This window comes from Colletes latitarsis, chromosome 12 (assembly GCF_051014445.1).
Source record: "Colletes latitarsis isolate SP2378_abdomen chromosome 12, iyColLati1, whole genome shotgun sequence".
NCBI lineage: Eukaryota > Metazoa > Arthropoda > Insecta > Hymenoptera > Colletidae > Colletes > Colletes latitarsis.
Window position 1 is genome coordinate 25,764,487 of NC_135145.1, and position 27,769 is coordinate 25,792,255.

A 27,769-nucleotide genomic window follows, 5' to 3' on the forward strand; every position below is an offset into this window, starting at 1 on the left:
ACATGGATCTAGAATATGTTAATATGGTGGCATTCTCAGTCTAATAGTATCTTGTTCTTATTGCGAAACAGCTACGTGAAGTATTCACTTCCACAATGAATATTCTCAAATATATATCTATAATTTGTTGTTATTATAGAACAGTATAAATGTAAAAAATAATACAATGTGTTATCTTGTATTAATTATATACACAGGTCTAAAATATGCTATTATAGTGACGCTACAGAAATAAGTACTGAAACAAATTGTAGGTTATGCAGTGCACAATGGTCTGAAATCAAAATTATTAAAGATTATTCTTATAGTCTTTCATTATAGTATAAACATGGGTCTAAAATATGCTATTATAGTAGCATGTTCACTTCCATAACGAATGTTTCCAAATATATTTCTATAATCTGTTGTTACAGAACAGTATAAATATAAAAAACAATACAATGTATTATAAACATGGGTCTAAAATATACTATTATTGTGGCATACTCAGTTAAATAGTATCTTGTTCTTATTGCGAAACAGCTACGTGAAGTATTCACTTCCACAATGAATATTCTCAAATATATATCTATAATTTGCTATTATTATAGAACAGTGTAAATATAGAAAACAATACAATGTGTTATCTTGTATTAATTATACACATTGGCCTAAAATATGCTATTATTGTGGGGTTACAGAAATAAGTACTGAAACAAATTGTAGGTTATGCAGTGCACAATGGTCTGAAATCAAAATTATTAAAGACTATTCTTATAGTCTCTCATTATAGTATAAACATGGGTCTAAAATATGCTATTATAGTAGCATGCTCAGTCCAATAGTATCTTCTAATTACTGCGAAGCAGCTACGTGAAGTGTTCACTTCCCTAACGAATATTCTCAAATATATTTCTATAATCTGTTGTTACAGAACAGTATAAATATAAAAAACAATACAATGTATTATAAACATGGGTCCAAAATATGCTATTATTGTAACATACTCAGTCCAGTAGTATCTTACTGCGGAGCAGCTACGTGATATTCATTTCCCTAATGAATATTTCCAAATATATTCATACAATCTGTTATCAGTATAGAACAGTGTAAATAAAGAAAGCAATACAATCTTTCATTGATTATATCTCCATTCACTAAGTGATTGATTGTGCCGCAGGTCTATAATCCTCTTCAATCCTGAGGTACGAGGCCTGAAGTCCATCCAAGAGGTGACAATGCTTCGCGAGAAGATTTACGCAGCCTTGGAAGGCTACTGTCGCGTGGCATGGCCCGACGACGCTGGTCGATTCGCAAAATTGTTGTTGCGCTTGCCTGCCATCCGGTCAATCGGGTTGAAGTGTCTGGAGCACCTGTTCTTCTTCAAGATGATCGGCGACGTGCCGATCGACGACTTCCTCGTGGAGATGTTGGAGTCGCGATCAGACCCTTAGGAGCAGAAGGTGTGCCACGTACTGGGGCACACCGATCTCTGAGAGAACAACAATAAATAAAAGAAAAAAAAATTGAGAAAAGATAAAACGACAAAAATACAATGTTCAAGATACACGTAAACGACCTTTGCCGACACTGACGCCTCCGCAAAAGGTATCCTCACGGTCGTGCAGCAGCGAGATGAAATTTACTTATTCCCCCTTCTTACCTTTTTATTTATGACTTTGTTAACGCTTCGTGTCCGACGTAAAGAGGCGGTCTCTTGCTCGATTCGTGTCGAGAGCATGACGGAAAACGCAACGATGCAACCGGATTGAGAAAACGGTCGCGAGGAGAGTGCAGGACCTTCTTCGGGGAACTTTGTACCCGGGTAGATTTCGACTACAAGGTCAGAATCTCAATATTTTTTTGATTACTCGTATTTCAAGTTTTGCAATATATTTGAGGACATTGTTGATGGAAAGAGTTTAGGATTGATATTGTGGCTCAGTGGTGGGGGACGTACTATGATGGGAGCCAGTGTTTTGGTGACATTGAACTGTGGATGAGAACCATATGTTGATGTTGAATTGATTTTATTGCAAGTATATTTCTGTGTGTGTGCTTTCAATTTGCAATTTAGAAATCTGTTGGGGTTGCAGGGTTAATAACACTTTACTAAAGAGATGTGTAGGTTTATTAGTTTGCTTTTTGGTGCAATTTTCAGAGATCTGAGTCCAAAAATGCGCGTTTTATAGAGGGTGTACGGCCACACCTGGGGAAAATTTTAATGGGGGATTCTGGAGGCCCAAATAAGACGAAAATTAAGAATACCAATTTGTTGATGGAGGCTTCGTTTAAAAGTTATTAACAATTAAATTCAAAAATTTCAAATCGTTCTGGAAAAATTATATTTAGGTGGAGGGGTCAATTACAAGTATTTTTGGTGAAAAGACATACCCCCGAAATCCTACTCAGTTTCGAGAAAAAAATTCGAGAAAATGTGAAATTTTTAGACGAAATTAAAAAATTTCAAATCGTTCTGGAAAAATTATATTTAGGTGGAGGGGTCAATTACAAGTATTTTTGGTGAAAAGACATACCCCCGAAATCCTACTCAGTTGTGAGAAAAAAATTCGAGAAGATGTGAAATTTTTAGACGAAATTAAAAAATTACAAATCATATTAAAAAAATTATATTTAGTTGGAGGGGTCAATTACAAGTATTTTTGGTGAAAAGACATACCCCCGAAATTCTACCCATTTTCTAGAAAAAAATTCGAGAAGGTGTGAAATTTTTAGACGAAATTCAAAAATTTCAAATCATTCTAAAAAAATTATATTTAGTTGGAGGGGTCAATTACAAGCATTTTTGGTGAAAAGACATACCCCCGAAATTCTACCCATTTTCTAGAAAAAAATTCGAGAAGGTGTGAAATTTTTAGACGGAAAAAAAAAAATTTCAAATCATTCTAAAAAAATTATATTTAATTGGAGGGGTCAATTATAAGTATTTTTGGTCATTATACATACCCCCGAAATCCTACGCATTTTCGAGAAAAAAATTGTTTACCGAAAATATAATTGCAATGGTACCCTGAAATTTCATGCGAATCTTTAAAATGGCATAACTTCTGAACGGATTGGACGATTTTAATTTTCGAAAAGCCAAACACCGCGTATTTTAGTGTAGAATATTTAGAAATTCTAAAAATATTCAAAAAGTTAATGTTTGACACCGCAAAATTAGAAAAACCCCATAAAAATGTTCCAATTTTCAAACAGCCATAACTCCTATAATAATGAATATATTTCAATGAAACTTTTTTCTGAAATAGAGCTCATGGCTACCTACAATAAAGCATTAGACAACTTTTCTGTGGGGCGTCAAATAAAATTATTAAAAATGAAAAACTAATTTTTAAGGAAAATGGACCAGGGCATAGGGTGCCTAAATTTTTCAGCGAAAAAAAAAATTTCAAATCATTCTGGAAAAATTATTTTTGGTTACTGGGGTCAATTAGAATCACTTTTGGTCATTAGACATACCCTCGAAATCCTATCCATTTTCTAGAAAAAAATTCAAGAAAGTGTGAAATTTTTAGACGAAATTAAAAAATTTAAAATCATTCTAAAAAAAATTATATTTAGTTACAGTGGGCAATTACAATCATTTTTCGTCATTATACATACCTCCGAAATCCTACGCATTTTCGAGAAAAAAATTGTTTACCAAAAATCTAATTACGCGCCAAAATTTTTCGACAAAAAAAAAATTCAAATCGTTTTAGAAAAATTATTTTTGGTTTGAGGGGTCAATTACAATAATTTTTGGTCATTAGACATACCCCAGAAATTCTACTCGTTTTTTAGAAAAAAATTCTAGAAGGTGTGAAATTTTACAACGAAAAAAAAAATATTTCAAATCATTCTGGAAAAATTATTTTCGGTTGCAGGGGTTAATTAGAATCACTTTTGGTCATTAGACATACCCTTGAAATCCTACCCACTTTCTAGAAAAAAATTCGAAAAGTTGTCGAATTTTTTCGTCGAAAATAGAATTTTTCAAATCGTTCTAAAAAAATTATATTTACCTAGAGGGGTCAATTAGAATCACTTTTGGTCATTAGACCTACCCCCGAAATCTCACCCACTTTCGTAAAAAAAATTCATTACTGTCGAAACTTTAAACGTCAATAACCCTTTAACGAAGCCTCCATCAACAAATTGATATTCTCGATTTTCGTCTTATTTTGGCCTCTAGAATCCCCCACTAAAAGCTATGACCAGGATATTTCTGTAAAAATGACAGTGTCAATGAACAAAGTCTTGCATCAACAAAACTTTGAACACAGCTTGAAAAATGTTGAATTTCTGGGCCCACAAAATGGTGTATCTTCCTAAAGAGCCAAACTAAAGATTGGTACCCAGGTGTACGCCATTTTGGTTCCTGGTCATCAATTTTCTCAATGAACAGAGTCTTGCATCAACAAAACTTTGAACAGAGCTTGAAAAATGTTGAATTTCTGGCCACATAAAATGGTGTATTTTGGTAATGATTGAGATTTAACAGGGTACAAAGTCTCAGTGACCCCCCAAAGGCCTTGTTCTCTGCTTGCACGAGCCCCTCTGCACTCCCTGCAGCCATGGAAGTTCCTAAGACACTCGTTTCGTTTCTTGTTGTCTTTAAATATTGTCCCTCCATCGATGAGTCAGTCTCTTTGCTTCTCAAGTCTTTCAAAATAGTTTTACGCGTTAGCTTCTCGAGTATTTTTACATTCCAACTCTGCCCTCGATCCGAATCGTCGCTTATAAGATCGCGTATAGATAATATACATACATATTTGCATAAATGAAAGCGTTTTACACGTGTGCACTACGATAATTTATTGTTTTGTATTTTAGAATATAGAAAGAGATAAACTTACTAATTCATTATTAATTAAATATAATTCTTTATATATATAGTATATATATATTGAATATATGTACAGCTTACGTCTGTAATGAAATATCAAAACCACAACAGTTCGCAGAATATATAATTGTCATCGTGCCAGGAATCTCTGGCACGTTATTCAGACATTTGCAAAATTTTCCACATCGTGGGTGATTTTTATTTTGAAATCAGCAAATTGCTTGAGAACTTTCTGTCTTTTGTGTCCATTATGATTGTATACGTAGCGAATAAGGTGTAAATGTTTCTCAGTTGTTTACTGTCCAACGCAGATATTTTATTTTTTAATGCGTGCTCTTTGGAACTTCGAAGAGACACTTGCAAAGTGTACGATCATCCTCTAAACCTAGGAATAGGGATCGACTGATCCAGGACAGAACTAAAATAGAAACTTTACTATCATTGTTAGCGATTTATAGAGCTCTTCTATGATCTGAGCTGAAGGATGTAAGAAAATAATAATTGTACGCGTAGAGTTTTATATTTTTTTATTATCTTTCTGTTTAGAGTAAAATTTTTTAATATTGTTTTTTTTATATTTTTAATTACGTAGTTATCGATTGATGTGTTGCAATAAATTCGAAATTCTTAGTTTAAGAATGTGAAATTAGTGGAATATCTATATTATATAGTTATACTGATTTCAGTGCATTAGTTTTGAAAATAATAGAAATTTTATTTATATTTTTATGAAATAGTTTGAAAGATATTTTAAAAATTTATTATATTTTGATTGTTATATTGAAACTTTTATCTTCTTAGTGTCCTTCAGTTCTAGTCATTTGCATAAATTACTATAATACCCTAGAAACCGTAAGAAATTAATGATAATGCTTACTTCGATAATATAAATTATGATAATATTAAATATTATTAAACATATTTCTATTTTTGCGTGAATGCTTACGATTGTTAGTTGTTGGTTATTGTTATCTATTTGATGAGAGTTTTTAATGTTATGCATACCACGAGAGAAACACAATATTAAATTTTCGATTTTTTTTTTATAACATTACTTTTCATTTTAAACGCCTGCTATACAGGGTGTTCGACCATCCCTGGGGAAAATTTTAATGGATTCTGGAGGCCAAAATAAGACGAAAATGAAGAATACCAATTTGTTGATGGAGGCTTCGTTGAAAAGTTATTAACAATTAAATTCGAAAGTTTCAAATCGTTCTGGAAAAAATATTTTTAGGTGGAGGGGTTAATTGCAATCAATTTTGGTCATTAGACATACCCCTGAAATCTTGCGCATTTTCGAGAAAAAAATTGTTTACCAAAAATCTAATTTGGCGCCAAAATTTTTCGACGAAAAAAATTTCAAATCGTTTTGGAAAAAATATTGTTAGCTGTGGGGGTCAATTACAATTATTTTTGGTCATTAGACATATCCCTGAATTCTTGCGCATTTTCGAGAAAAAAATTGTTTACCAAAAATCTAATTTGGCGCCAAAATTTGTCGACGAAAAAAATTTCAAATCGTTTTGGAAAAATTATATTTAGATGCAGGGGTCAATTACAATCATTTTGAGTCATTAGACATACCCTCGAAATCCTACCCAATTTCGAGAAAAAAAATCGAGAAAGTATTGAAATTTTTAGACGAAATTAAAAAATTTCAAATCATTCTAAAAAAATTATTTTCATTTGTGGGGGTCAATAACTATCATTTTGGGTCATTAGACATACCCCCGAAATCCTACGCATTTTCGAGAAAAAAATTGTTTACCAAAAATTTAATTTGGCGCCAAAATTTTTCGACGAAAAAAAATTTCAAATCGTTTTGGAAAAATTATATTTGGATGCAGGGGTCGATTACAATCATTTTGGGTCATTAGACATACCCTCGAAATCCTATCCACTTTCGAGAAAAAAATTCATTACTGAAAATATAATTACGCGCCAAAATTTGTCGACGAAAAAGATTTCAAATCGTTTTGGAAAAATTATATTTAAATGCAGGGGTCAATTACAATAATTTTGGGTCATTACACATACCCTCGAAATCCTACCCATTTTCTAGAAAAAAATTCGAAAAGGTACGAAATTTTTCGGCGGGAAAAAAATTCAGAACTGGTTGAACTTTGAACGTTAATAACTTTTAAACGAAGCCTCCATGAACAAATTGGTATTCTTGATTTTCGACTTATTTTTAAATATTTTTCCCAACCCTGTATTATATTTTAATATTGTCACCTAACAAGAACGATAATTGAGAGTTTAGTTTTCTTAATTCCAATTACTATAATTTTTTCCATTATTTGCAATAAATGTAAGCCAAATAACACGATTTATGTATATATTTATAAAGTAACGTGTATCACGATTGTGTAAACGATTTCCTTCGTCTTAACGTTCTGTTTTCTTTGTGTTCACTCCGAAAAATACATCTTGACCAAAATTATTACCTCTGAGCAAAACGCATTTTGCGATCACCTCAACTGATTCCTCAATACGTGTAATAATAGAAGAAAATACGCAGTAAGAAACCATTAGGAATGGAGGGCGTGAATGCTTGCTACCTGTGAATGAAGTTTCATATAAATATATCAATGTTAAAACGATGATATCTACATACAGGGTGTTCAGCCACCCCTGGGGGGATTCTAGAGGCCAAAATCATTCTAAAAAAATTATCTTCGTTTGCAAGGGTCTATTACAATCATTTTTGGTCATTAGACATACCCTCGAAATCCTACCCAATTTCGAGAAAAAAATTCCTCACTGAAAATCTAATTTGGCGCCAAAATTTTCGACGGAAAAAAAATTACAAATCAATCTAAAAAAAATACTGTTAGTTGAAGGGGTCAATTACAATTATTTTTGGTCATTAGACATACCCTCGAAATCCTACCCACTTTCGAGAAAAAAATTCCTCACTGAAAATCTAATTTGGCGCCAAAATTTTCGACGGAAAAAAAATTTCAAATCATTCTAAAAAAATTACTGTTAGTTGAAGGTGTCAATTACAATTATTTTGGGTCATTAGACATACCCTCGAAATCCTGTCCAATTTCGAGAAAAAAATTCCTCACTGAAAATCTAATTTGGCGCCAAAATTTTCGACGAAAAAAAATTTCAAATCAATCTAAAAAAAATACTGTTAGTTGAAGGGGTCAATTACAATTATTTTTGGTCATTAGACATACCTCCAAAATCCTACCCAATTTCGAGAAAAAAATTCGAAAAGTTGTGAAACTTTAAACGTTAATAACTTTTAAACGAAGCCTCAATGAACAAATAAATATTCTTTATTTTCGTCTTATTTTGGCCTCTAGAATCTCCCATGGTTGACTGAACACCCTGTATACATATAATATATGAATATATAGACAAAACTCTTTCACAAATAATAATGAAAACCTCAGTCGTAGTCAGTAGAATAATAAAGATAAAAGCAGAATTAAGAAATGTTCTACGATCAGACGTTGATTAAGGTAAAAGGATTTGTCAGAGTGAATTTTTGAATGTATTAAAAACCTAACAGCATATGCTTCTCTGAGAAGCAGTATTCGAGAACAATGAACTGTGTACGATTATTCGATGCTTTTGCCATACTTGTTTCAATCATCACAGAAATGGTACGATGCTCAAATTGTATGTAGTGATGTTTTACTTAGCGACAGTGTCCTAGAATCGAAGAATGGGCTGCGTTGTAAACTTTACGTACAGTTGTGAGTAGTAAACAAGAAAGATAGTTTATATTTATTGCTTGTCTTTACAGTTGGTACTTTGGAAATCCTTCACCTTTGCATATTCTATAATTTATTCCGTTGCACAAGATTAAAATATTCTTTTCGTTTCCCCCGATAATTGAACTTTGTATAGTAATTGTACTGAAAATGTTTCACGCGCCCATTCTGCATAGATCAGTACAAATAAGTTAAATATTAATAGTAATAACGACTAAAGTAATTGTTTGACTTTACTAAACTTGTAAAGGTACGTCCCACTTAAACAGTAGCTGGTGTCCTACTAAATACTGTACCTTCGATGAATTAAGCTAAAAAGCCAGAGTACTAAATCCTTCTATGTGTATAAATGTCATGAAACTTTTATGTATCGATAAACGCTATATTAATAACAAATTACTCACGCAACTGCCATTACAACTATGTTTTGGAATATTAATACGATCTGGTGTTCCACATTCAGTCTTTCTTCAAAAATAATTCTCATTGAAATTCGACTGTGGATTAATAAATTGACTTTGCGTGAGGCTTCTGTAATTGTAACAGTGAAAAAATGAAGCAATTGAAGCTTGTTTGGTAACGAAGTGACTGCAAATATGAGAACAGCTAATATTCCAAAAGTAATTGTACTGACAGCTTGACAGTGTTTTTCTGGGGAATATCAATTTGTTTTCTTTGTATTAATTTTAAATTCGTTAAGGAATTGGATAACACTGAATGCAAATTTCATTGTCTCAGACATACTATGTCTTGATGACCTTAAGTTTACATTCATTCTAAGCTTAGTAAACAGTAACTCTATACATGGTTGTGCTCAGTAATTAAAACAATGCTATATATGCATTTGTATATAAATTGTACATTGTATGTGCATACATACAACGTGTAGACACATGGACAGTGTACCACTTTTAAGTCTTTTACTACCTTCGAGTTGTAACTATCGTTTCACGTTTATTAAAATAACACCGCGTATCTATTCTAGTTTTATTTACTGAGTATGTGTATACATGTGCATGTAAATTATTACTACTGCGGTACGCTTTTGTGTGTAAACATGACACTGTTTCAGGTAATTATATGAGAAATCAATTCTACATTCAGTTGGTAACTGTTTTATAAAGAGTAAGAGTAATATATTCATACGAAAGGATATACAGGGTGTTGGGGCCAGCCAAGGGAGATTCTAGGGGCCAATATAAGACGAAAATTAAGAATACCAATTTATTGAAGGAGGCTTCGTTGAAAAGTTATTAACAATTGAATTTGAAAATTTCAAATCGTTTTGGAAAAATTATATTTGGATGCAGGGGTCGATTTCAATCATTTTTGGTCATTAGACATACCCCCGAAATTCTACGCATTTTCGAGAAAAAAATTGTTTACCGAAAATTTAATTAGGCGCCAAAATTTTTCGACGAAAAAAAGTTTCAAATCGTCTTAAAAAAATTACTGTTAGTTGGAGGGGTCAATTGCAATCATTTTTGGTCATTAGACATACCCTCAAATTCCTACGCATTTTCGAGAAAAAAAATCGTGAAAATATTGAAATTTTTAGACGAAATTAAAAAATTTCAAATCGTTCTAAAAAAATTACTGTTAGTTGAAGGGGTTAATTGCAATTATTTTTGGTCATTAGATATACCCCCGAAATTCTACGCATTTTCGAGAAAAAAATTGTTTACCGAAAATTTAATTAGGCGCCAAAATTTGTCGACGAAAAAAAATTTCAAATCGTGTTAAAAAAATTACTGTTAGTTGAAGGGGTCGATTGCAATCATTTTTGGTCATTAGACATACCCTCGAAATCCTATCCATTTTCGAGAAAAAAATTCGAGAAAATACTGAAATTTTTAGACGAAATTAAAAAATTTCAAATCGTTCTAAAAAAATTACTGTTAGTTGAAGGGGTTAATTGCAATCATTTTTGGTCATTAGACATACCTCCAAAATCCTACGCATTTTCGAGACAAAAAATCGAGAAAGTATTGAAAATTTTAGACGAAATTAAAAAATTTCAAATCATTCTAAAAAAATTACTGTTAGTTGAAGGGGTCGATTACAATCATTTTTGGTCATTAGACATACCCTCAAATTCCCACGCATTTTCGAGAAAAAAATTCCTCAACGAAAATCTATTTAGGCGCCAAAATTTTACAACAAAAAAAAATTTCAAATCGTCCTAAAAAAATTACTGTTAATTGAAGGGGTCAATTGCAATCATTTTTGGTCATTAGACATACCCCCAAAATCCTACGCATTTTCGAGAAAAAAATTCCTTAACGAAAATCTATTTAGGCGCCAAAATTTTACAACGAAAAAAAATTTCAAATCGTCCTAAAAAAATTACTATTAATTGAAGGGGTCAATTGCAATCATTTTTGGTAATTACATATACCCTCAAAATCCTACTCATTTTCAAGAAAAAAATTCAAAACATATAGAACTTTAAACCTTAATAACTCTTTAACGAACCCCCCATCAACAAACTGCTATTCTTAATTTTCGTCCTATTTTGGCCTCTAAACATGGCCAAACACCCTCTATAAATTATAAAAATATAAAAGAGAAAGAGTATAAGAGTGACAGTGAGAAAGCGAGTTGTCTTAGAAGATATGCGAACAAGTCATATTACGAATGTATTGTACATGTAAAACAGTATGGTTAATATCAATTGATTAAATGTACGATCTAGCGCCAAGAGATAAATCCTCTATTCTGACTTGTCTGAATACAATATTTTTATGAAGCGAGAAAATGTTCGTTTTACTCACTATATTCCGTATTTCTCTCTCAAATCTAAACAAAAGTAGCTCTTGCATTTAATTTACAATCTTACTCTATCAATACGTATGCATTTGGTCAGTAGATTTCAATTTTTTTTTACTGAACTCTGGTAGTCATTAATAAGGGTTCGATCAAATAAATCCTTAAGTTTGTATATCATTCGTTGAGATCAATGATGAATTGTGTACTACTCGCACGAGAGCTGTAGAATATGTTCTGAGTTTATGAAACGTTCAAATACCTTAACGATCGTAAATACCTCGAAATAAAAACACTGGTAATGGGCAGTACTTATGAAAACACCTTTTATTCGTGCTGGACATTATACAGAGTATGTTATTCCTGCTATATTTATTATTCACTGAGATTTCCTGATGTTAACAATAATTATAGACATTATACTTTAATACTTCCATCGCTGCAAAGTTCTTTCCCCATCTTCCATTTCACTCATAAATAAAACGTTCCAACAATATCGAATAAAAAAGAAAATGGAATAGAAAATTATATTACTATCGCTACAGTGAATCAAATACAGAAACTTTGAAGGGACATTGCGTCTCATAAATTTTCCTTTCAGTCACACCGTATGTACAAATATTATCTTCAAATCTGTCGGTTAAGATAGCTTTCTATTTCGAAGAGGAAATAAGTTAAATTGCATTAGAAAACGAGATTGGAAGTAGAATTGTGTTTCCTTTTAACTAAATTTCACAGCTTTCGAGCGTGTGTACAGTCTTGATTCGATTTTATCTGAAAAACGTTCGAAAAAGCAACGCTTTATTTTATATTCACCGCGATCGAATCTTTTATTTATATGTCTGGCTAGAATAGACACTATGTTCAGAAAACACACCACAGCGGGAATCTGTTCGCCATTTTTATCTCACATGCTTGTGCAATGCCGAATACAAGCGAAGTATCCAGCATGAATTGACATGTATCGATTTATGCAATAGTTACACGATACTAAATACGAAAATAATAATAAAAGTGAAACTCACGATATCTTTTTGCAATTTGTTGAATATCTAAAATTATTTAAAACTTCTCTTCCTCGAGACCATGTTTGAATAACATAAGTACAGGCACAGATTCACCGTCAATATCACGATACTCCATCAATGCAACAATGCCGTCAATGTCCATAGATTCACCAGTAAAAAATTGCAACTCTTTGAAGCGGCTCAATATGTCTTTCATAACCTTATTCGTGTTCGTTTTGAATACTTCCACCTGATCAGGAGATTTCTCTTCCAATCTTGCGACCAATCTGACGAAACAAACAATCATTAGATAATACTCGACGAAAGGTTCCGGTTATTACATTTACAACATTTACTTTTTCATGTAATCTTTCAGGTATAGAGTATAAGATTTCTTGTCCTGAAACGCAAAACTTTCTTGAAGTCGGTGATTTAAAACTACGTCAACACCAGTTTCAACAGACTCATCTGTACCTTCGTCGGTTTCTTCCGCGGATGGGTTAAATCCAGCAATTTCTATTTCTCCAGCTTTGCGAGAAACCAACTAGTGAAGAACATGACAAGTTAGTATTACGTCTTCAACATTTTGGAATGATATTGCAAGTTTAGAAAAAACTTTACCTTGCCATATACTTCATACAGAACGTCGTCGATCAATTTTACTTTATAGGTATCTGAGAACATCTCATCACCTGCAATATAAAAAATATAAAATTACAAATATGTTACACATTCAGTTGGAAATTAATTAGTGAAAAAATTATTTAATCTGTGTAAATCGATATTCCATCACACGTGTTTTGGAAAATAAATTCACACTTTGTTCATCGACATAATTATTTTTAATCATTGTTGACCACCGTAATCGGAGTGAGTCATTTCGAACATATGGAGAGGTTATAAATAAGAATTTCAAATATTCATATAGAATATTTGCGTGTTACTAAATCGCCTTGAAAACGTATTTTACGATAGAATAGTGCATCTCGATTATTTGAATAATTATACAGAGACTTTACGGAGTTATCATTGTCACATCATTGTTGTAATAGCAACTGTCACTATGCATCAAACTCGAACAAAACTCGATTCTTTATTTCTTCGTGTAACAGTAACTCAAAAAATATTGATCGGATGTGTTTCTTAACGACATTATGCGTTCACTTACCGGTGAAAATATCCTTATAGATCTTCATAGTGGAAGATGGAGAAAGATTTAATTACAGCTAAACTAAACAAGACACAGTCACTCCGACAGTGTGAACCGGAAAGAAGCACGGATACTGGGAGGTGCTGCCAACTTCGTTGTAACTCGATGGTAATTCAAATTCTACCAACGTATGGGAGTTGAAATTTTTCTAGCGTTGTATGTTTAATATGGACTTGAACTGTCGCAGTCCGCTGATTGGCTCTCACCGATCTCCGTCGTCGTTTTCGACCAATCAGCGGACTGCATTAAGAGTGGGGATGCAAGCACTCTGTGCCTCCCTCTAGTGAAATAGTTTTCATTCTCGACACTAGAGAGCGCTGCTAAATTATGTATTCCCCCACCGCAGATGCCTAGTTACATTGAAAATCTGTGTGTTTGTGATTGAATAAATGCAAGTACAAAATTGTTTTTTAAAATCTTGACCACCCCTCATGCTTGACAGGGGCATAATTTTTACATGGTTTATAATAAAGTGTGAGTTGATATTTACATTTGACAAGTAAATAAGTACAAAGTATAAAATGTCACAGCTAATATAATATTGAGATGAATGTAACAGAAGTTGTTGATCGTATCGGTAAGATATATGGATTTAAAAGAGAATTAGAACCTGACAAAATTATTGGAACTACACATTCAAGTGGAGAATTGATGTTTTTAATGAAATGGTTAGCTCTGATTTAACGTGTGCATCGTGGAAGATGATTGTATTACTATTATAATTTAGTTTCTTTTTGTATAGGAAAGGAACAGAAGAGATAGATTTGGTCACAGCAAAAGAGGCAAATTTACTCTGTCCACGAATAGTTATACAGTTTTACGAGGATAGACTTTCGTGGCATATCACGAAGCAAAATTCAAAGTAAAACAACTTATTTATATTTTTAAGACAGATTAAACTAAATATATGTATAATTATAGAGAACGGTAGTTTTTTAAAGTATTCCTTTCTTATTTTTTCCAATCGAGGATGAATTCTTGAAATTTGTATAGTAACGTTTTGGTTCTATTCGTGCGAACTTTCGTCGTATCATCAGGGTAGTAAAATTGTAAAAATTATGTAACGATCAACCCCCATTGATACTGTAGCATAAATGTCTTAAGTATATAAGTAATGTTTAAATTAACGGTGGTTTTAAATTTATATTGACTCAGGATATGGATAGTCAGGTGGAAAAATTGTAATCTTGTCAATAAAAAAAAATGAGTAAATCGAAATGTAGTTCTCAAGTGAACGGAGCACACTCTACATAAAATTAAAAATCTGTGTGTTTGTTATAAAATTTCTGATAAATTCTGAATTACACATATGCGACTCAACTTTGTTTCAGCTATGACAAAGTAAGTACCTATGCAAAATTGAAAAAAAGTTCTAATTTGTCTAAGATAATGCGCAGGAGGAAGCGAAGTAACATTGGACAAGTAAATTCTGTATCAAAAAGAATAAGAGCGACAGAAACTCCCGAAGACCGTGAAGCCAGGCTCAAGCAACATCGAGTCAGAATGGCTTTGTCGAGGGCTACGGAGACAACTCAACAGCGCAGAGCTCGACTAGAGCAGCAGCGAGTGAGGACTGCTTTGTTGAGGGCTGCGGAAACAACTCTCCAACGTCAAGCTCGACTCGAGCAAAATAGATTAACAACTGCTCTGTCAAGGGCGACAGAGACAAGACTGCAGCGTCAAGCACGTCTTGAAGCAGACCGTATAAGACATGTTCAAAGAAGAATCATGTCTCTGGAGCGGCAAAATGTGTTCATGGAAGAGCAAACGGTTAAAATTAAGGAAGAAAATGTGTTGAACATGACCGAGTTGTAGTATACAGATTTTTATGTAAATAAATAGAAGTAGGAACATGTTTCTAACTGTTATCTGTTATATTTAATATTGAATAAACTATATTATAAAAGGTTATCAAACAACTCAAATGTATTCGATATTTCATTTACTATTTAAATTCGTGCAGAACAGAGGTTCGTATAACCTTCACACTTCTGACGCGCATGCGCAGAACAGTCTAACACGAGATGCCAGACGGAGCCACTTTTGAGGTTACGCCTGTGGAATGGCGATCTGCGAACAGCGCATGCGCGTCAACGAAATGTCACTTCGGACATTTTCGGCGAGTCGAGGAAGAGGGCGAGCGTCAGTTCGTCTTCTTCGACTCTACGAGCTCTGTCGTAGTGTGCGAAAATGGAATGGGTGTTCCCGGTCTGACATCTTTGATTCCATTCAAACTTCGACTTACGCAGGACTGACAGTAGCAGACAGTAGCCAATAGCGTTCTGTCGCTATCAACGTGGTGTCAAGGACTCAGATTTCGGTAAGCTTGTGGGGTGTAAATAACAATTAAATTTTTAACATAAGAACCTTTTAACACGATGAGTGTACTGTGGTGGACCGTCGGAATCTATCGTCGATGATCATTTTTGCAAAAATTCTCGCTGAAAAGTATTTCAAACAAATTATAGGTTAGCAAGTAAACCGCTAAATTTGCCGACATTCCCGACAAACACGAAATTTCATCATGTCTACTTGGATACCATTGGAATCGAATCCAGAGGTAAGAATTTCCGTTTTCAAATTGAAAGTTCACATGTTTTGTTCATCACTCAACAGTTTCTATTTGTTTTAGGTTATGACGAAGGTAAATCATCGTGACTTTCAACTATCGATTTTGACATTCGATTGTCGAATGTCTCTTCTCATATATCGTGAATATTAACTTGTTTACATGAGTACAGTAACCTCATACTTTTACCAAAATTATTAACAGTTTTACCAAAGCAATGAAACGTTTGCTTTACAGTTCTTGCACAGAATTGGGGTGCCAAAAGAATGGTGCATCATCGATGTCTACGGGTTGGAACCCGATTTGTTAGCACTTGTACCTAAACCAGTTATCGCTGTTATATTGCTTTATCCTTTGCGTAAAGAGGTTTCAAAATTAATATTACATTATTATACTTGTTGACAATACCGTGTATTACAAATAATGTTATTTTACACTTGCAAAAGGATAACAAACTTGAAGACAACGAAGACGTTAAAGAAAATGATAAAAGTGCGTTAGGTCCAACAGATCCGGACGTTTACCACATGAAACAGTATATTCATAATTCTTGCGGTACGATCGCGTTAATCCACAGCGTTGCGAATAATCTAGATAGGTAAGCTTTCGACGAGAAGTTCGACGAATTTAGTTTAGACAAATTATTGTAGGTTATGTTTCTGTGTTTCTCTAGTATAAACCTTCAGGACGGTTTCCTGAAAACTTTCTTAGACAAATCGAAAAACCTTAATTTTGAGCAGTCTGGTGGACTCTTAGTAGCTTCGTCTGAAATCAGCGAGACTCATAAAGGATTGGCGTTAGAGGGACAGACGATGGTATGATTCTTGGGTAAATATTTATTTCAGTAGCTTTGTCCCAAATTTGTTTATATTCCCCATATTTCAGCATTGAAAAGGAACATAGTGGAGGGATTTTAGTTGTGTTTGCAATGGTTCATCACTTGCTTTCAGTTTCTCAGGCTGAGATTTTTAACCTATATTTCTTTTCGATACTAAAATATAACCTCTTCAAAAAACAAATTTCGGACATAACCACTAAAGTAAATATTTACAGATTCTTGTTTCTGCCGTTCAATTATGTTACCAAACATGTTTCGTAGGTACCAAGCGTGGAAACACCAGTCTACCATCACTTCGTAGCATTTATACACAAAAATGGCGTCTTGTACGAATTGGGTAAATACATTTCCAACAAGTGACCGTGCAATTGAAAAGAGGAACGTTGAGGTTGAAATATTTGATTTCTATTTTCAGATGGACGTAAATCCGCGCCTATAAATCATGGTCCAACTAGTCCTGAAACACTGTTGGAAGATTCCGCGCGCGTTTGCAAAGAATATATGGTTCGCGACCCAGAAGAAGTGTGCTTCACAGTTGTCGCTCTCAGTAATAGCGATGCAGAAGCATTATAACTTCATGTGAAATATATTATAAGCACATTTTATAACGATTGTTCAAATAATTTATTTTGCACGTTTCTATACATATACCGCCATTTTTTTATCGCATTTAATATCCGCTTGTTATTGCATTGTAACACGTATATTCATGAAAGATAAGTGTTTGCATAGATATTCATATCATCGTGTTATACGAAGGTAACCTATTAGAGGACATCTGTGAGGAGTGTCAAGCCAAATAAAAGTCGGACTATTAATACGTTTGTATAATAAGGAAAGTATCTTACTTTTCCCTCGCATTTGTCAATATTGTTTATTTCATTCTTTGTAAATTATTAAAAGTGAATTTATAGAAATGGAACTTGCAGATTTAATTAGCGGCCATCACCAGAGGTAATATTGAATATGTATCTTTAAACTGTTTCGAAAGGCCCTAGTGTCATCGCTGAGTAATTTTAAATATTGCAGTTTCTCTTTCGATGTCATTCGAAGGTCACATAACCTTCACAGTGACCTTTTGTACTGAATTTGTAAATTCGAGTAACTGTAATTTCTTGTGGGGACTAGAAGTTTAGTATTGAGGGGTACATATGATGCGCAATTCATTTTGTCGCAACTATTTTAGAGAAGTTCATTTCCTGTTCGCTGACTAAACACAAATGAATTTAAATAAGCTACAGTTGGAGCGTACGTAACAATAATAAAAAGCAATGCATCATGTGGCCCCCTTGGTTCGAAGCAATTTTGGTATGAAAATTAAAAAATGATGTATATTGCAACGACTGTAAAAATAATTCTTCCATTTTGGAAGCTTGAATAATTCTGACTGTATATAACAACACAAAGCTTTGAAAGAAACAATTATTTTTGCAATCATTGCAATAGAAAAAATGTTTTCAGTGTTTTGTATTAATTTACAGTTTTAGACGATTTCTAAGATCTACCAATAAAGTTTTGTGAATTTATCGACAGATTTTTGAAAGTATTGAATTGTTTTTAATGTTTCAGCGTAGCTGTGTTGAACATCAGAGAGCTATTTGAAATATTTGGGATGAATATTGTTTGAGTAACGAAGATTTATGACGAAACCAGTCGCTTGAGAAGTTTATTTTCGAAAGAACTATGGCGGTGTCTTTGTTTCCCTTTTTATCGGAGGTCGCTTGTCGGTCAGTGACCAGAAGCTAGCAAAAGGCTTATGTTAGTTATTTTCGATCCCCTTAGCGAGCATCTTGGCACCACTCTCTAAATAGTAGCTTCAAAATACAAAATAAGACCGAAATCCAGGCCCTGGGTTATTTACTATAGCCACAATTTCTTACGTAACACCAAAATGGCCGTCAAAATAATTTCTCATTTAAGGTCTAAATTGTAATTTCTTCGCCTTTTTTCGTGATTTTTTTTTTAACGACAGCTACATTTTTTTACAGTGAAATTTTGCAGATATATTTATGTGTCTTACAGGTGTGTACAGTATTTTTTTCGTCCAAAAATATTAAAAATTGCGAGAGTTATAGGGTGTCTAAGTTGGCATTTCTTCGACCTTTTTTTCGTCATTTTTTTTTAAACGACTGGTAGGTTGTTTTGTAATGATATTTTGCAGATATATTTATTTGTGTTATAGGTGTGTACAGTATTTTTTTCGTCCAAAAATATTAAAAATTGCGAGAGTTATAGGGTGTCTAAATTGTAATTTCTTCGCCTTTTTTCGTGATTTTTTTTTTAACGACTGGTAGATTGTTTTGCAGTGATATTTTGCAGATATATTTATTTGTCTTATAGGCGTGTACAGTATTTTTTTCGTCAAAAAATATTAAAAATTGCGAGAGTTATAGGGTGTCTAAATTGTAATTTCTTCGCCTTTTTTCGTGATTTTTTTTTTAACGACTGGTAGATTGTTTTGTAATGATATTTTGCAGATATATTTATCTGTCTCATAGGTGTGTACAGTATTTTTTTCGTCCAAAAATATTAAAAATTGCGAGAGTTATAGGGTGTCTAAGTTGGCATTTCTTCGACCATTTTTTGTGATTTTTTTTTAAACGACTGGTAGATTGTTTTGTAATGATATTTTGCAGATATATTTATTTGTGTTATAGGTGTGTACAGTATTTTTTTCATCGAAAAATATTAAAAATTGCGAGAGTTATAGGGTGTCTAGATTGTCGTTTCTTCGACCTTTTTTTCGTGATTTTTTTTTAAACGACTGGTAGATTGTTTTGTAATGACATTTTGCAGATATATTTATTTGTCTCATAGGTGTGTACAGTATTTTTTTCGTCAAAAAATATTAAAAATTGCGAGAGTTATAGGGTGTCTAGATTGTCGTTTCTTCGACCTTTTTTTGTAATTTTTTTTTAAACGACTGGTAGATTGTTTTATAATGATATTTTGCAGATATATTTATTTGTGTTGTAGTTGTGTATAGTATTTTTTTCATCGAAAAATATTAAAAATTGCGAGAGTTATAGGGTGTCTAAGTTGGCATTTCTTCGACCATTTTTTGTGATTTTTTTTTAAACGACTGGTAGATTGTTTTGTAATGATATTTTGCAAATATATTTATTTGTGTTGTAGTTGTGTACAGTATTTTTTTCATCGAAAAATATTAAAAATTGCGAGAGTTATAGCTTCCTGTTTAAAAAAACGCATTCAAACGAAATAAAAAAATTTCAAATCATTCTAAAAAAATTATCCTCGGTTGTAAGGGTCGATTACGATCATTTTTTGTCATTACACATACCCCTAAATTCCTAGCCACTTTCGAGAAAAAAATTCCTAACCGAAAATCTAATTACGCGCCAAAATTTTTCGACGAAAAAAAATTCCAAATCATCCTAAAAAAATTACTGTTAGTTGAAGGGGTCGATTACGATCATTTTTGGTCATTAGACATACCCTCGAAATCCTACCCACTTCCAAGAAAAAAAATCGAGAAAGTATTGGAAATTTTAGACGAAATTAAAAAATTTCAAATCGTTCTAAAAAAATTACTATCAGTTGCAAGGGTCGATTACGATCATTTTTGGTCATTAGACATACCCTCAAATTCCTACGCATTTTCGAGAAAAAAATTCCTCAACGAAAATATATTTAGGCGCCAAAATTTTTCGACGAAAAAAAATTTCGAATCATTCTAAAAAAATTACTGTTAGTTGAAAGGGTCAATTACAATCATTTTTGGTCATTACACATACCCTCGAAATCCTAACCATTTTCGAGAAAAAAATTCAAGTAGGTTCCAAAATTTTTAGATGAAATTAAAAAATTTCAAATAATTCTAAAAAAATTATCCCCGGTTGCAAGGGTCGATTACAATAATTTTTGGTCATTAGACATACCCCCAAATTCCTACGCATTTTCGAGAAAAAAATTCCTCAACGAAAATCTAATTTGGCGCCAAAATTTTCCACGAAAAAATAGTTTCAAATAATTCTAAAAAAATTATCCCCGGTTGCAAGGGTCGATTACAATAATTTTTGGTCATTACACATACCCCCAAATTCCTACCCACTTTCGAGAAAAAAATTCCTCAACGAAAATCTAATTTGGCGCCAAAATGTTTCGACGAAAAAAAATTCCAAATCGTTCTGGAAAAATTATTTTCAGTTGCGAGGGTCAATTACAATAATTTTTGGTGAACAGACATACCTCCGAAATCCTATCCAATTTCGAGAAAAAAATTCAACATGGTCAGAACTTTAACGAATCTTCCATCAACAATATTCTCGATTTTCGTCTTATTTTGGCCTCTAGAATCTCCCATTAAAATTTTCCCTCGACTTGATCGATCGCCCTCTATCTACAGAGGAATTCCACTTCTGTAAATAAATTGTCTTTTTCAGAAACAATCTCTAAAATGCATTTGGGACGTGTTAGTCACTGTCCAAAATTTTCCATCGAAACTTACGGCTTTTGCCCGTATCGCGATAGAAAATTTTCCATAACCCTCCGAGGCAGCTGTTAAATTCCTACAGAGGAATGCGATAACATTCAACGAGTCTTTCTCGATAGATGTAAACATCTAGCCATTATCAAGTAATTCTCTACAGATATTATTACACAAGGATGTATCGTTGAAATATCGTCATCGAAATCTGACAATTTCATTACGTAAATAAGTACATACTGTTAGAGATACTTTAGGTTGGCAATGTTTTATCATATTGCGTTGGCACCACTCAGACTGGCGCGCCAATTCGACGGTACTAATCTATTAATTCAAAAATATAATAAGTTCTTAAAAATTCATTTTAATTAAAAAACTGGTACTCAGAGTACTTTATAATATTTACTGGCTGATTACAGAAACTATTCTATTTAGAAACAGAATTTAGGATTTGGGGCCTGCAAATATACGTATAATAAATATTAAAACACATCATATTTGGAATTAATGCTTAACAAATTAAAATATTGGTATTTTGAATGAGGTTTGAGTCATCAGAGTGGAAAATTTGAAACTCAAAGGCAAAGATGAAATCGTGGTTTTTCAGGAAAATTAGGGTTTGCTTCCATGAATCATCGTCCTTCCAAGGCTATATCCCCACTCCTGCTGGCCTCTGATTGGCTCTCAGCGACCTCCATCAGCGCTCTCGACCAATCACGTGAGTCGGTGGCTACACAGGATTGGGAACGCAACTGTGTGCCTTCTCGTGGAAAAATGTTACGTTTTAAGCGGTTAGAAAGTTTCATTTCGTACAGAATTGAAAAGAATTAATGTCTCTGTTGTTTAAAAACGAATCGAAGGATGTCTAACGCTGTTATCAATGCTGTAAACGCGAACAGAAGTGATTACTCGAGGAATTATCGTCTGAAATCGCAACTTCCCACGAATCCTTAAGTCGACAGTTTATTGCTGTTTGCAATGCGTTATTTCCATGGTAAAAGTTCCCATTTCTTTTTAGATAAAGTTTTCACGCGACAGTGCGTGGTTTTATTGAGTTTGGTAGGAATAATAAAATGGAGGTATTAAGTGATATCGAAGATATCGATAATATCGATATCTTCGATATCATTGTTTCCTGGACTGGAATTATTGCTTCGATTTGGTCTGAATTCTTCCAACGAGAAGTGAATATTTTCATTGTTTTTATTGTTATTTAATTGTTCAACGTTGCATTAACAACTTGGTTATTAGCGACACAATTAATTTATTGAAAAGTCCAGTTTGTCTAAGAAATGAAATGAATTGTCTCTTAGAATACATTTTCATTGTTTGATAAATAAATTTTGTATTATGTTGTTAATATTTGTTTTAGTTTGTTTTATTATTTTTTTTATTTGCTTGGATTTTACGATTGATAATTGTTTTTATGTTGTACGTATTTTTCGTGTTTGATATAGATCGACTAACCTAACCTCCACACAGTTATAGCAACCTCCATTTTGTATAGGAAGCCATTACATAGAAATATATAGAATATTAATAATTATTATTATATATAGAAATAAGGAATGTGAATTAAATGTATTTTGTATAATTCTTTGGTAATAAAAATATTGATATATATGCATTTGTTTAAAAATGACTGGAATGAATGTTATTTTTGATATTATTTTATCGAGAAATTAATTCTCAAGTTGGGGTGTTGAGGGAAGTAAATTTGTGAATTTTTGGCAAAGTTATGAGAAATAAGAGCTGAAATAAATTTTAGGTTATGTAGATGGTTTAAAATCAAAATTTTTAGTGTTAACAATTTGTTGATGGAGGCTTCGTTGAAAAGTTATTAACGATTTGATTAAAAAATTTTAAATTGTTCTGGAAAAATTATTTTTAGTTGCAAGAGTTGATTATAATCATTTTTGGTTATTATAGATAACCTCGGAATCTTACGCATTTTTGAGAAAAAAATTGTTTACTGGAAATATAATTGCAGGTAGGAAATGGTACCCTGAAATCTCATGCGAATCTTTAAAATGGCATAACTTTTGAACGGATTGGACGATTTTAATGTTTAAAGAGGCAAACGACGCGTATTTTAGTGGAGAATAAGTAGAAATTCTGAAAATTTTCGAAAAGTTGATCCTTGACCCCCTAAAATGCGAAAAACCCCAATAAAAATGGTCCAATTTTCAAATAGCCATAACTTCTATAATAGTGAATATATTTCAATGAAACTTTTTTCTGAAGTAGAGCCTATAGGTACCTACAAAAAAGTATTAGACAACTTTTCTGTAGGACGTCAAACAAAATTACTAAAAATCGAAAACTAATTTCTAAAAGAAATCAACAGGGCGTAGGTGCCCAAATTTTTCGATGAAAAAAAAAATTTCAAATCGTTCTAAAAAAAATACTTTTGGCTGCAGGGGGCAATTACAATCATTTTTGGTGATTAGTCATATCCCCTAAATCCTACTCATTTCCTAGAAAAAAATTCGAGAAGGTTGGAATTTTTCGACAAAATTAAAAAATTTCAAATCGTTTTGGAAAAATTATAGTTAGTTACAGGGGTCAATTACAAGCATTTTTGGTGAATAGACACACCATCGAATTCGTACCCAATTTCGAGAAAAAAATTCGAGAAGGTGTGAAATTTTTTGACAAAATTAAAAAATTTGAAATCGTTTTAAAAAAAAATACTCTTGGTTGCAGGGGTCAATTACAATCATTTTTGGTCATTACACATACCTTCGGAATTTTACGCATTTTCGAGAAAAAAATTCCTAATTGAAAAAATAATTTCAAGTCAGAAATGCGGCTCTAAAATTTCTTGTGAATCTTTAAAACGTCCTAACTTCTGAACGGATTGAAGGATTTTGATTTTCAAAAACGCAAACGACGCGTATTTAGATGAGGAATATGTAGAAATTCTAAAAATATTCGAAAAGTTGATTCTTGACCACGAAAAATGAAAAAAACCCCTTAAAAATGGTCCAATATTCAAACAGCCATAACTCCTACAATAGTGAATATATTTCATTGAAATTTTGGGGGGTTATAGAGTTCACAGATAACTACAAAAAAGTATTAAACAACTTTCCTGTACAGCGCCAACTAAATTTATTAAAAATGAAAAACGAATTATTAAGGAAAATCGACATGGTTTAGGCGCCTAAATTTTTCAGTGAAAAAAAAATTTCAAATCACACTAAAAAAATTATAGTTAATTACAGGGGTCAATTACAAGCATTTTTGGTCATTAGACATACCCTCGAAATCCTACCCACTTTTGAGAAAAAAATCCAGGAAAGTTTAAAATTTTTTGACAAAATTAAAAATTTTCAAATCACACTAAAAAAATTATAGTTAATTACAGGGGTCAATTACAAGCATTTTTGGTCATTAGACATACCCTCGAAATCCTATCCACTTTCGAGAAAAAAATTCAGGAAAGTTTGAAATTTTTCGACAAAATTAAAAATTTTCAAATCACACTAAAAAAAATATTGTTAATTACAGGGGTCAATTACAAGCATTTTTGGTCATTAGACATACCCTCGAAATCCTACCCACTTTCGAGAAAAAAATTCAGGAAAGTTTGAAATTTTTCTACAAAATTAAAAAATTTCAAATCACACTAAAAAAATTATAGTTAATTACAGGGGTCAATTACTATCATTTTTGGTCCTTTGACATACCCCCGAAATCCTACTCAGTTTCGAGAAAAAAATTCCTTATCCAAAATCTAATAAAATCTTAAAATATCAATATTTTAAAACGTAAATCTTTAAAACATCATAATTCCTGAATGTATTCTACGATTTCACTGTTTCAGAATGCAAATGGGGTGGCTGAGCACCCCTTCACCACAGAAAACAATCCAAAAAATACAAAAATGAAACTTTTCAATTTCAATAAAACTTTCACCAATCTATTTCTGAGGGTTTCACCGATCAAAATAAAACCAAACACAACATAATCTAATCTCAACAGGCTACCCATTCAATTGAAAAAAACCCCTCATACTATTTTAATCAATTTACTCTACAAAAGCTCATTTCACATCAAAAGAAACCCCCCTTCAAAGTGTAAAAATAATCCAAATACACTTTGTGATCAATTAACAAAAAATTCCCTCGAGAAAGGAGGAACTCACTCTAAAAAAGCTGATTTCACATCAAAAGAAACCCCCCTTCAAAGTGTACAAATAATCCAAATACACTTTGTGATCAATTAACAAAAAATTCCCTCGAAAAAGTGTACAAAAACCTATTTCATATCAAAAGAAACCCCCCCTTTAAAGTGTACAAATAATCCAAATACACTTTGTGATCAATTAACAAAAAGTTCCCTCGAGAAAGTGTACAAAAACCTATTTCACATCAAAATAAACCCCCCCTTTAAAGTGTAAAAATAATCCAAATACACTTTGTGATCAATTAACAAAAAGTTCCCTCGAAAAAGTGTACAAAAACCTATTTCATATCAAAAGAAACCCCCCCGTTTAAAGTGTAAAAATAATCCAAATACACCTTACGCGTGTCTGTCGTTTCCAGTGAAAGGTATCCTCGGTTTCTCGCGTTGCCAGTGTCGCAATAGCTGGTGACTCAGCCGAATAGGAGAAGGTCCTTTGTAGAATCTGTGACCGTGCCCCGGGATTCCCGGAAGCAGATCAGCTCGTATCGTGAAACGTTTCCCGTCGGCTGGTTCCGCCGCGAGACTCGGCACGGCGGTCGTCTCAGTTCGGCTGCGCTCGCCGCTCGAGCCGAGGAGGCTCGCGCGCAGCGAGTTTGGCGCAGCAGTCTCAGCGCCCGAGCGTCGCGGTTCAGTCGCGCGGAAGCAGCCGACCGTGTTGCACGTGTTCACGGATCGGACCGCCATCATCCATGGGTCACCAGTACCCACTCGCACATCTGGATACGTTGAATTGACTACGACAAAGTGAGTCTCACCAATCTATTCTTAAAAGTTCCACGAAAATAGAATTACGAGTTTCTCGACGAATCTTCACTTTTCGTATCGGTTTGGAGGCTGTACAGTCCGTAGCAAAGTCGGTGGCCCCTATGTACTGTCTTGAGTGTTTTATTTGGGGACCCAAAGACTTTATTGGCGGCTTGTTATTTATGCAAGAAGTGACTCGTCGATTATTTCAGTGTTGAAATGCGCGCCTTTCAGCCGTGATTTCTCTATCAATAGTAACCACGAAGTCAATTGATCGCGTCTCGAAACAGCGTTGAATCATATTTTAATAAAAAATCAAATTTTGCTTTGCCAAAGGGAGTTTTTTTTAACATTCCATTTGGTTAACCTTGGAAAAAATTTTACTGAGGGATTCTAGGGACCAAAATAAGACGAAAATGAAGAATAAAATTTTGTTGATTAGGGCTTCGTTTAAAAGTTATTAACAATTATATCTCGAGTGGCGCGATGGGAGCTCTCAGGTTGCGCCACCGCAGTTGCAATTGTTAATAACTTTTAAACGAAGCCCCAATCAAGAAAATTTTATTCTTCATTTTCGACTTATTTTGGTCTCCAGAATCTACCATTAAAATTTGAACGATTGTTTTCATGAATTGTTTAGAATAATCGTAGATTTATGGACCAGTTATTGCAAACAATTTTTGTTAAATTTCTTGTGATGATTGTAAACAATAGAAAATGTTTGTGTCGATTACTATATCTCTGTTCGCGGAATCGCGATGGAAGCGTGGCGTTGAATATTTTGATTTGCTTTGTTCTGTCGCTATAATTTATGGATAACTGTGTTTACGTTTTGTACACAGCTTGCATTAATGAGAAGATTATTTAGGTTATTTATTGTTCCTCAAACATGTGTAAATCACATGGTCGTTGAACTTAGTATTCTTGGTCCTAATAACAGGGATAATTAATAAAATAAAATATAAATTTAAAATATATTTTAAAGTTGATTTAGTGAAAAACTGAATAGTGTTTATAGAATTTTTAATTATTTTATTTTTAAAATTTTAGAAATGTTTTGGACAAAAGTTTCTCAGTTTCAAAATATTGAGTTTGTAAAAATTATTATTTTATCATTTAAAATTCGAGGTTTCCTTAACTTTTACATACATTGTTTTTCTGACAAGAAAATGTTTTGAACAAATTTTTTCAGTTTGAAATATTGAGTTTATAACAATTATTATTTTGTTATCAAAAAATCGATGTTACCTGAATTTTTTTAAATTTTCATTTTGTATTACAATGTATAGGTTGAATTTTATAGTAAATATATTCGTCAGATTTAGGGGTGGGAACCTTTTTAATTGAGAAGAATAAGTTTCATGAATTAAATTGACTAAATTGTGATGTTTTGTGATCAACTAAGGGCATCGATAGGTTCTCCATTGAATTA

General features: G+C 32.8%; 5 protein-coding genes across 12 annotated transcripts in view; 4 read left to right on the forward strand and 1 right to left on the reverse strand.

Annotated features, from left to right (window-relative positions):
• Nucleotides 1–11,844, forward strand: part of Usp (retinoid X receptor ultraspiracle) — a 79,649-nt gene extending 67,805 nt beyond the window's left edge. For all 3 annotated transcript variants that reach the window (XM_076780154.1, XM_076780152.1, XM_076780153.1), the window contains one exon: nt 1,160–11,844. In XM_076780154.1, coding sequence (XP_076636269.1) covers nt 1,160–1,433 — 274 coding nt within the window. In that variant the 3' untranslated portion in view covers nt 1,434–11,844. The remainder of the gene's footprint in view (nt 1–1,159) is intronic.
• Nucleotides 11,845–11,980: 136 nt separating this feature from the next.
• Nucleotides 11,981–13,643, reverse strand: Tctp (translationally controlled tumor protein). Its single transcript, XM_076780155.1, has 5 exons — nt 13,507–13,643; nt 12,960–13,030; nt 12,695–12,882; nt 12,357–12,625; nt 11,981–12,105 (listed from the first exon to the last, which is right to left on the reverse strand). Exons 1-4 carry the CDS (start codon nt 13,532–13,534, stop codon nt 12,394–12,396), a joined length of 519 nt encoding a protein of 172 aa, XP_076636270.1. The 5' UTR covers nt 13,535–13,643; the 3' UTR covers nt 11,981–12,105; nt 12,357–12,393.
• Nucleotides 13,644–13,914: 271 nt separating this feature from the next.
• LOC143348863 (chromobox protein homolog 5-like) lies at nt 13,915–15,467 on the forward strand. 2 transcript variants are annotated; one of them, XM_076779538.1, is made up of 4 exons: nt 13,915–14,216; nt 14,291–14,410; nt 14,880–14,889; nt 14,946–15,108. In XM_076779538.1, exons 1-4 carry the CDS (start codon nt 14,095–14,097, stop codon nt 14,958–14,960), a joined length of 267 nt encoding a protein of 88 aa, XP_076635653.1. In that variant the 5' UTR covers nt 13,915–14,094; the 3' UTR covers nt 14,961–15,108. The 2 variants fall into 2 exon arrangements, with proteins under 2 accessions (XP_076635653.1, XP_076635652.1); XM_076779537.1 differs by having other exon boundaries at nt 14,880–15,467.
• Nucleotides 15,468–15,724: 257 nt separating this feature from the next.
• Nucleotides 15,725–17,563, forward strand: Uch (Ubiquitin carboxyl-terminal hydrolase). Of its 4 annotated transcripts, XM_076779324.1 has the most exons (8): nt 15,726–15,868; nt 16,017–16,108; nt 16,181–16,192; nt 16,355–16,483; nt 16,564–16,715; nt 16,791–16,932; nt 17,217–17,292; nt 17,371–17,563. In XM_076779324.1, the coding sequence occupies exons 2-8, from the start codon at nt 16,073–16,075 to the stop codon at nt 17,526–17,528; spliced, it is 705 nt and encodes a 234-aa protein (XP_076635439.1). In that variant the 5' UTR covers nt 15,726–15,868; nt 16,017–16,072; the 3' UTR covers nt 17,529–17,563. The 4 variants fall into 4 exon arrangements, with proteins under 4 accessions (XP_076635441.1, XP_076635439.1, XP_076635438.1 ...); XM_076779326.1 differs by lacking the exon at nt 16,181–16,192 and having other exon boundaries at nt 15,725–15,868; nt 16,017–16,120; XM_076779323.1 differs by lacking the exon at nt 15,726–15,868 and having other exon boundaries at nt 15,880–16,108.
• An 8,638-nt stretch (nt 17,564–26,201) lies between these two features.
• Nucleotides 26,202–27,769, forward strand: part of LOC143348956 (proton-coupled amino acid transporter 2) — a 72,798-nt gene continuing 71,230 nt past the window's right edge. For both annotated transcript variants that reach the window (XM_076779743.1, XM_076779744.1), the window contains exon 1: nt 26,202–26,337. The gene's annotated coding sequence lies outside the window, so the exon portion shown is untranslated. The remainder of the gene's footprint in view (nt 26,338–27,769) is intronic.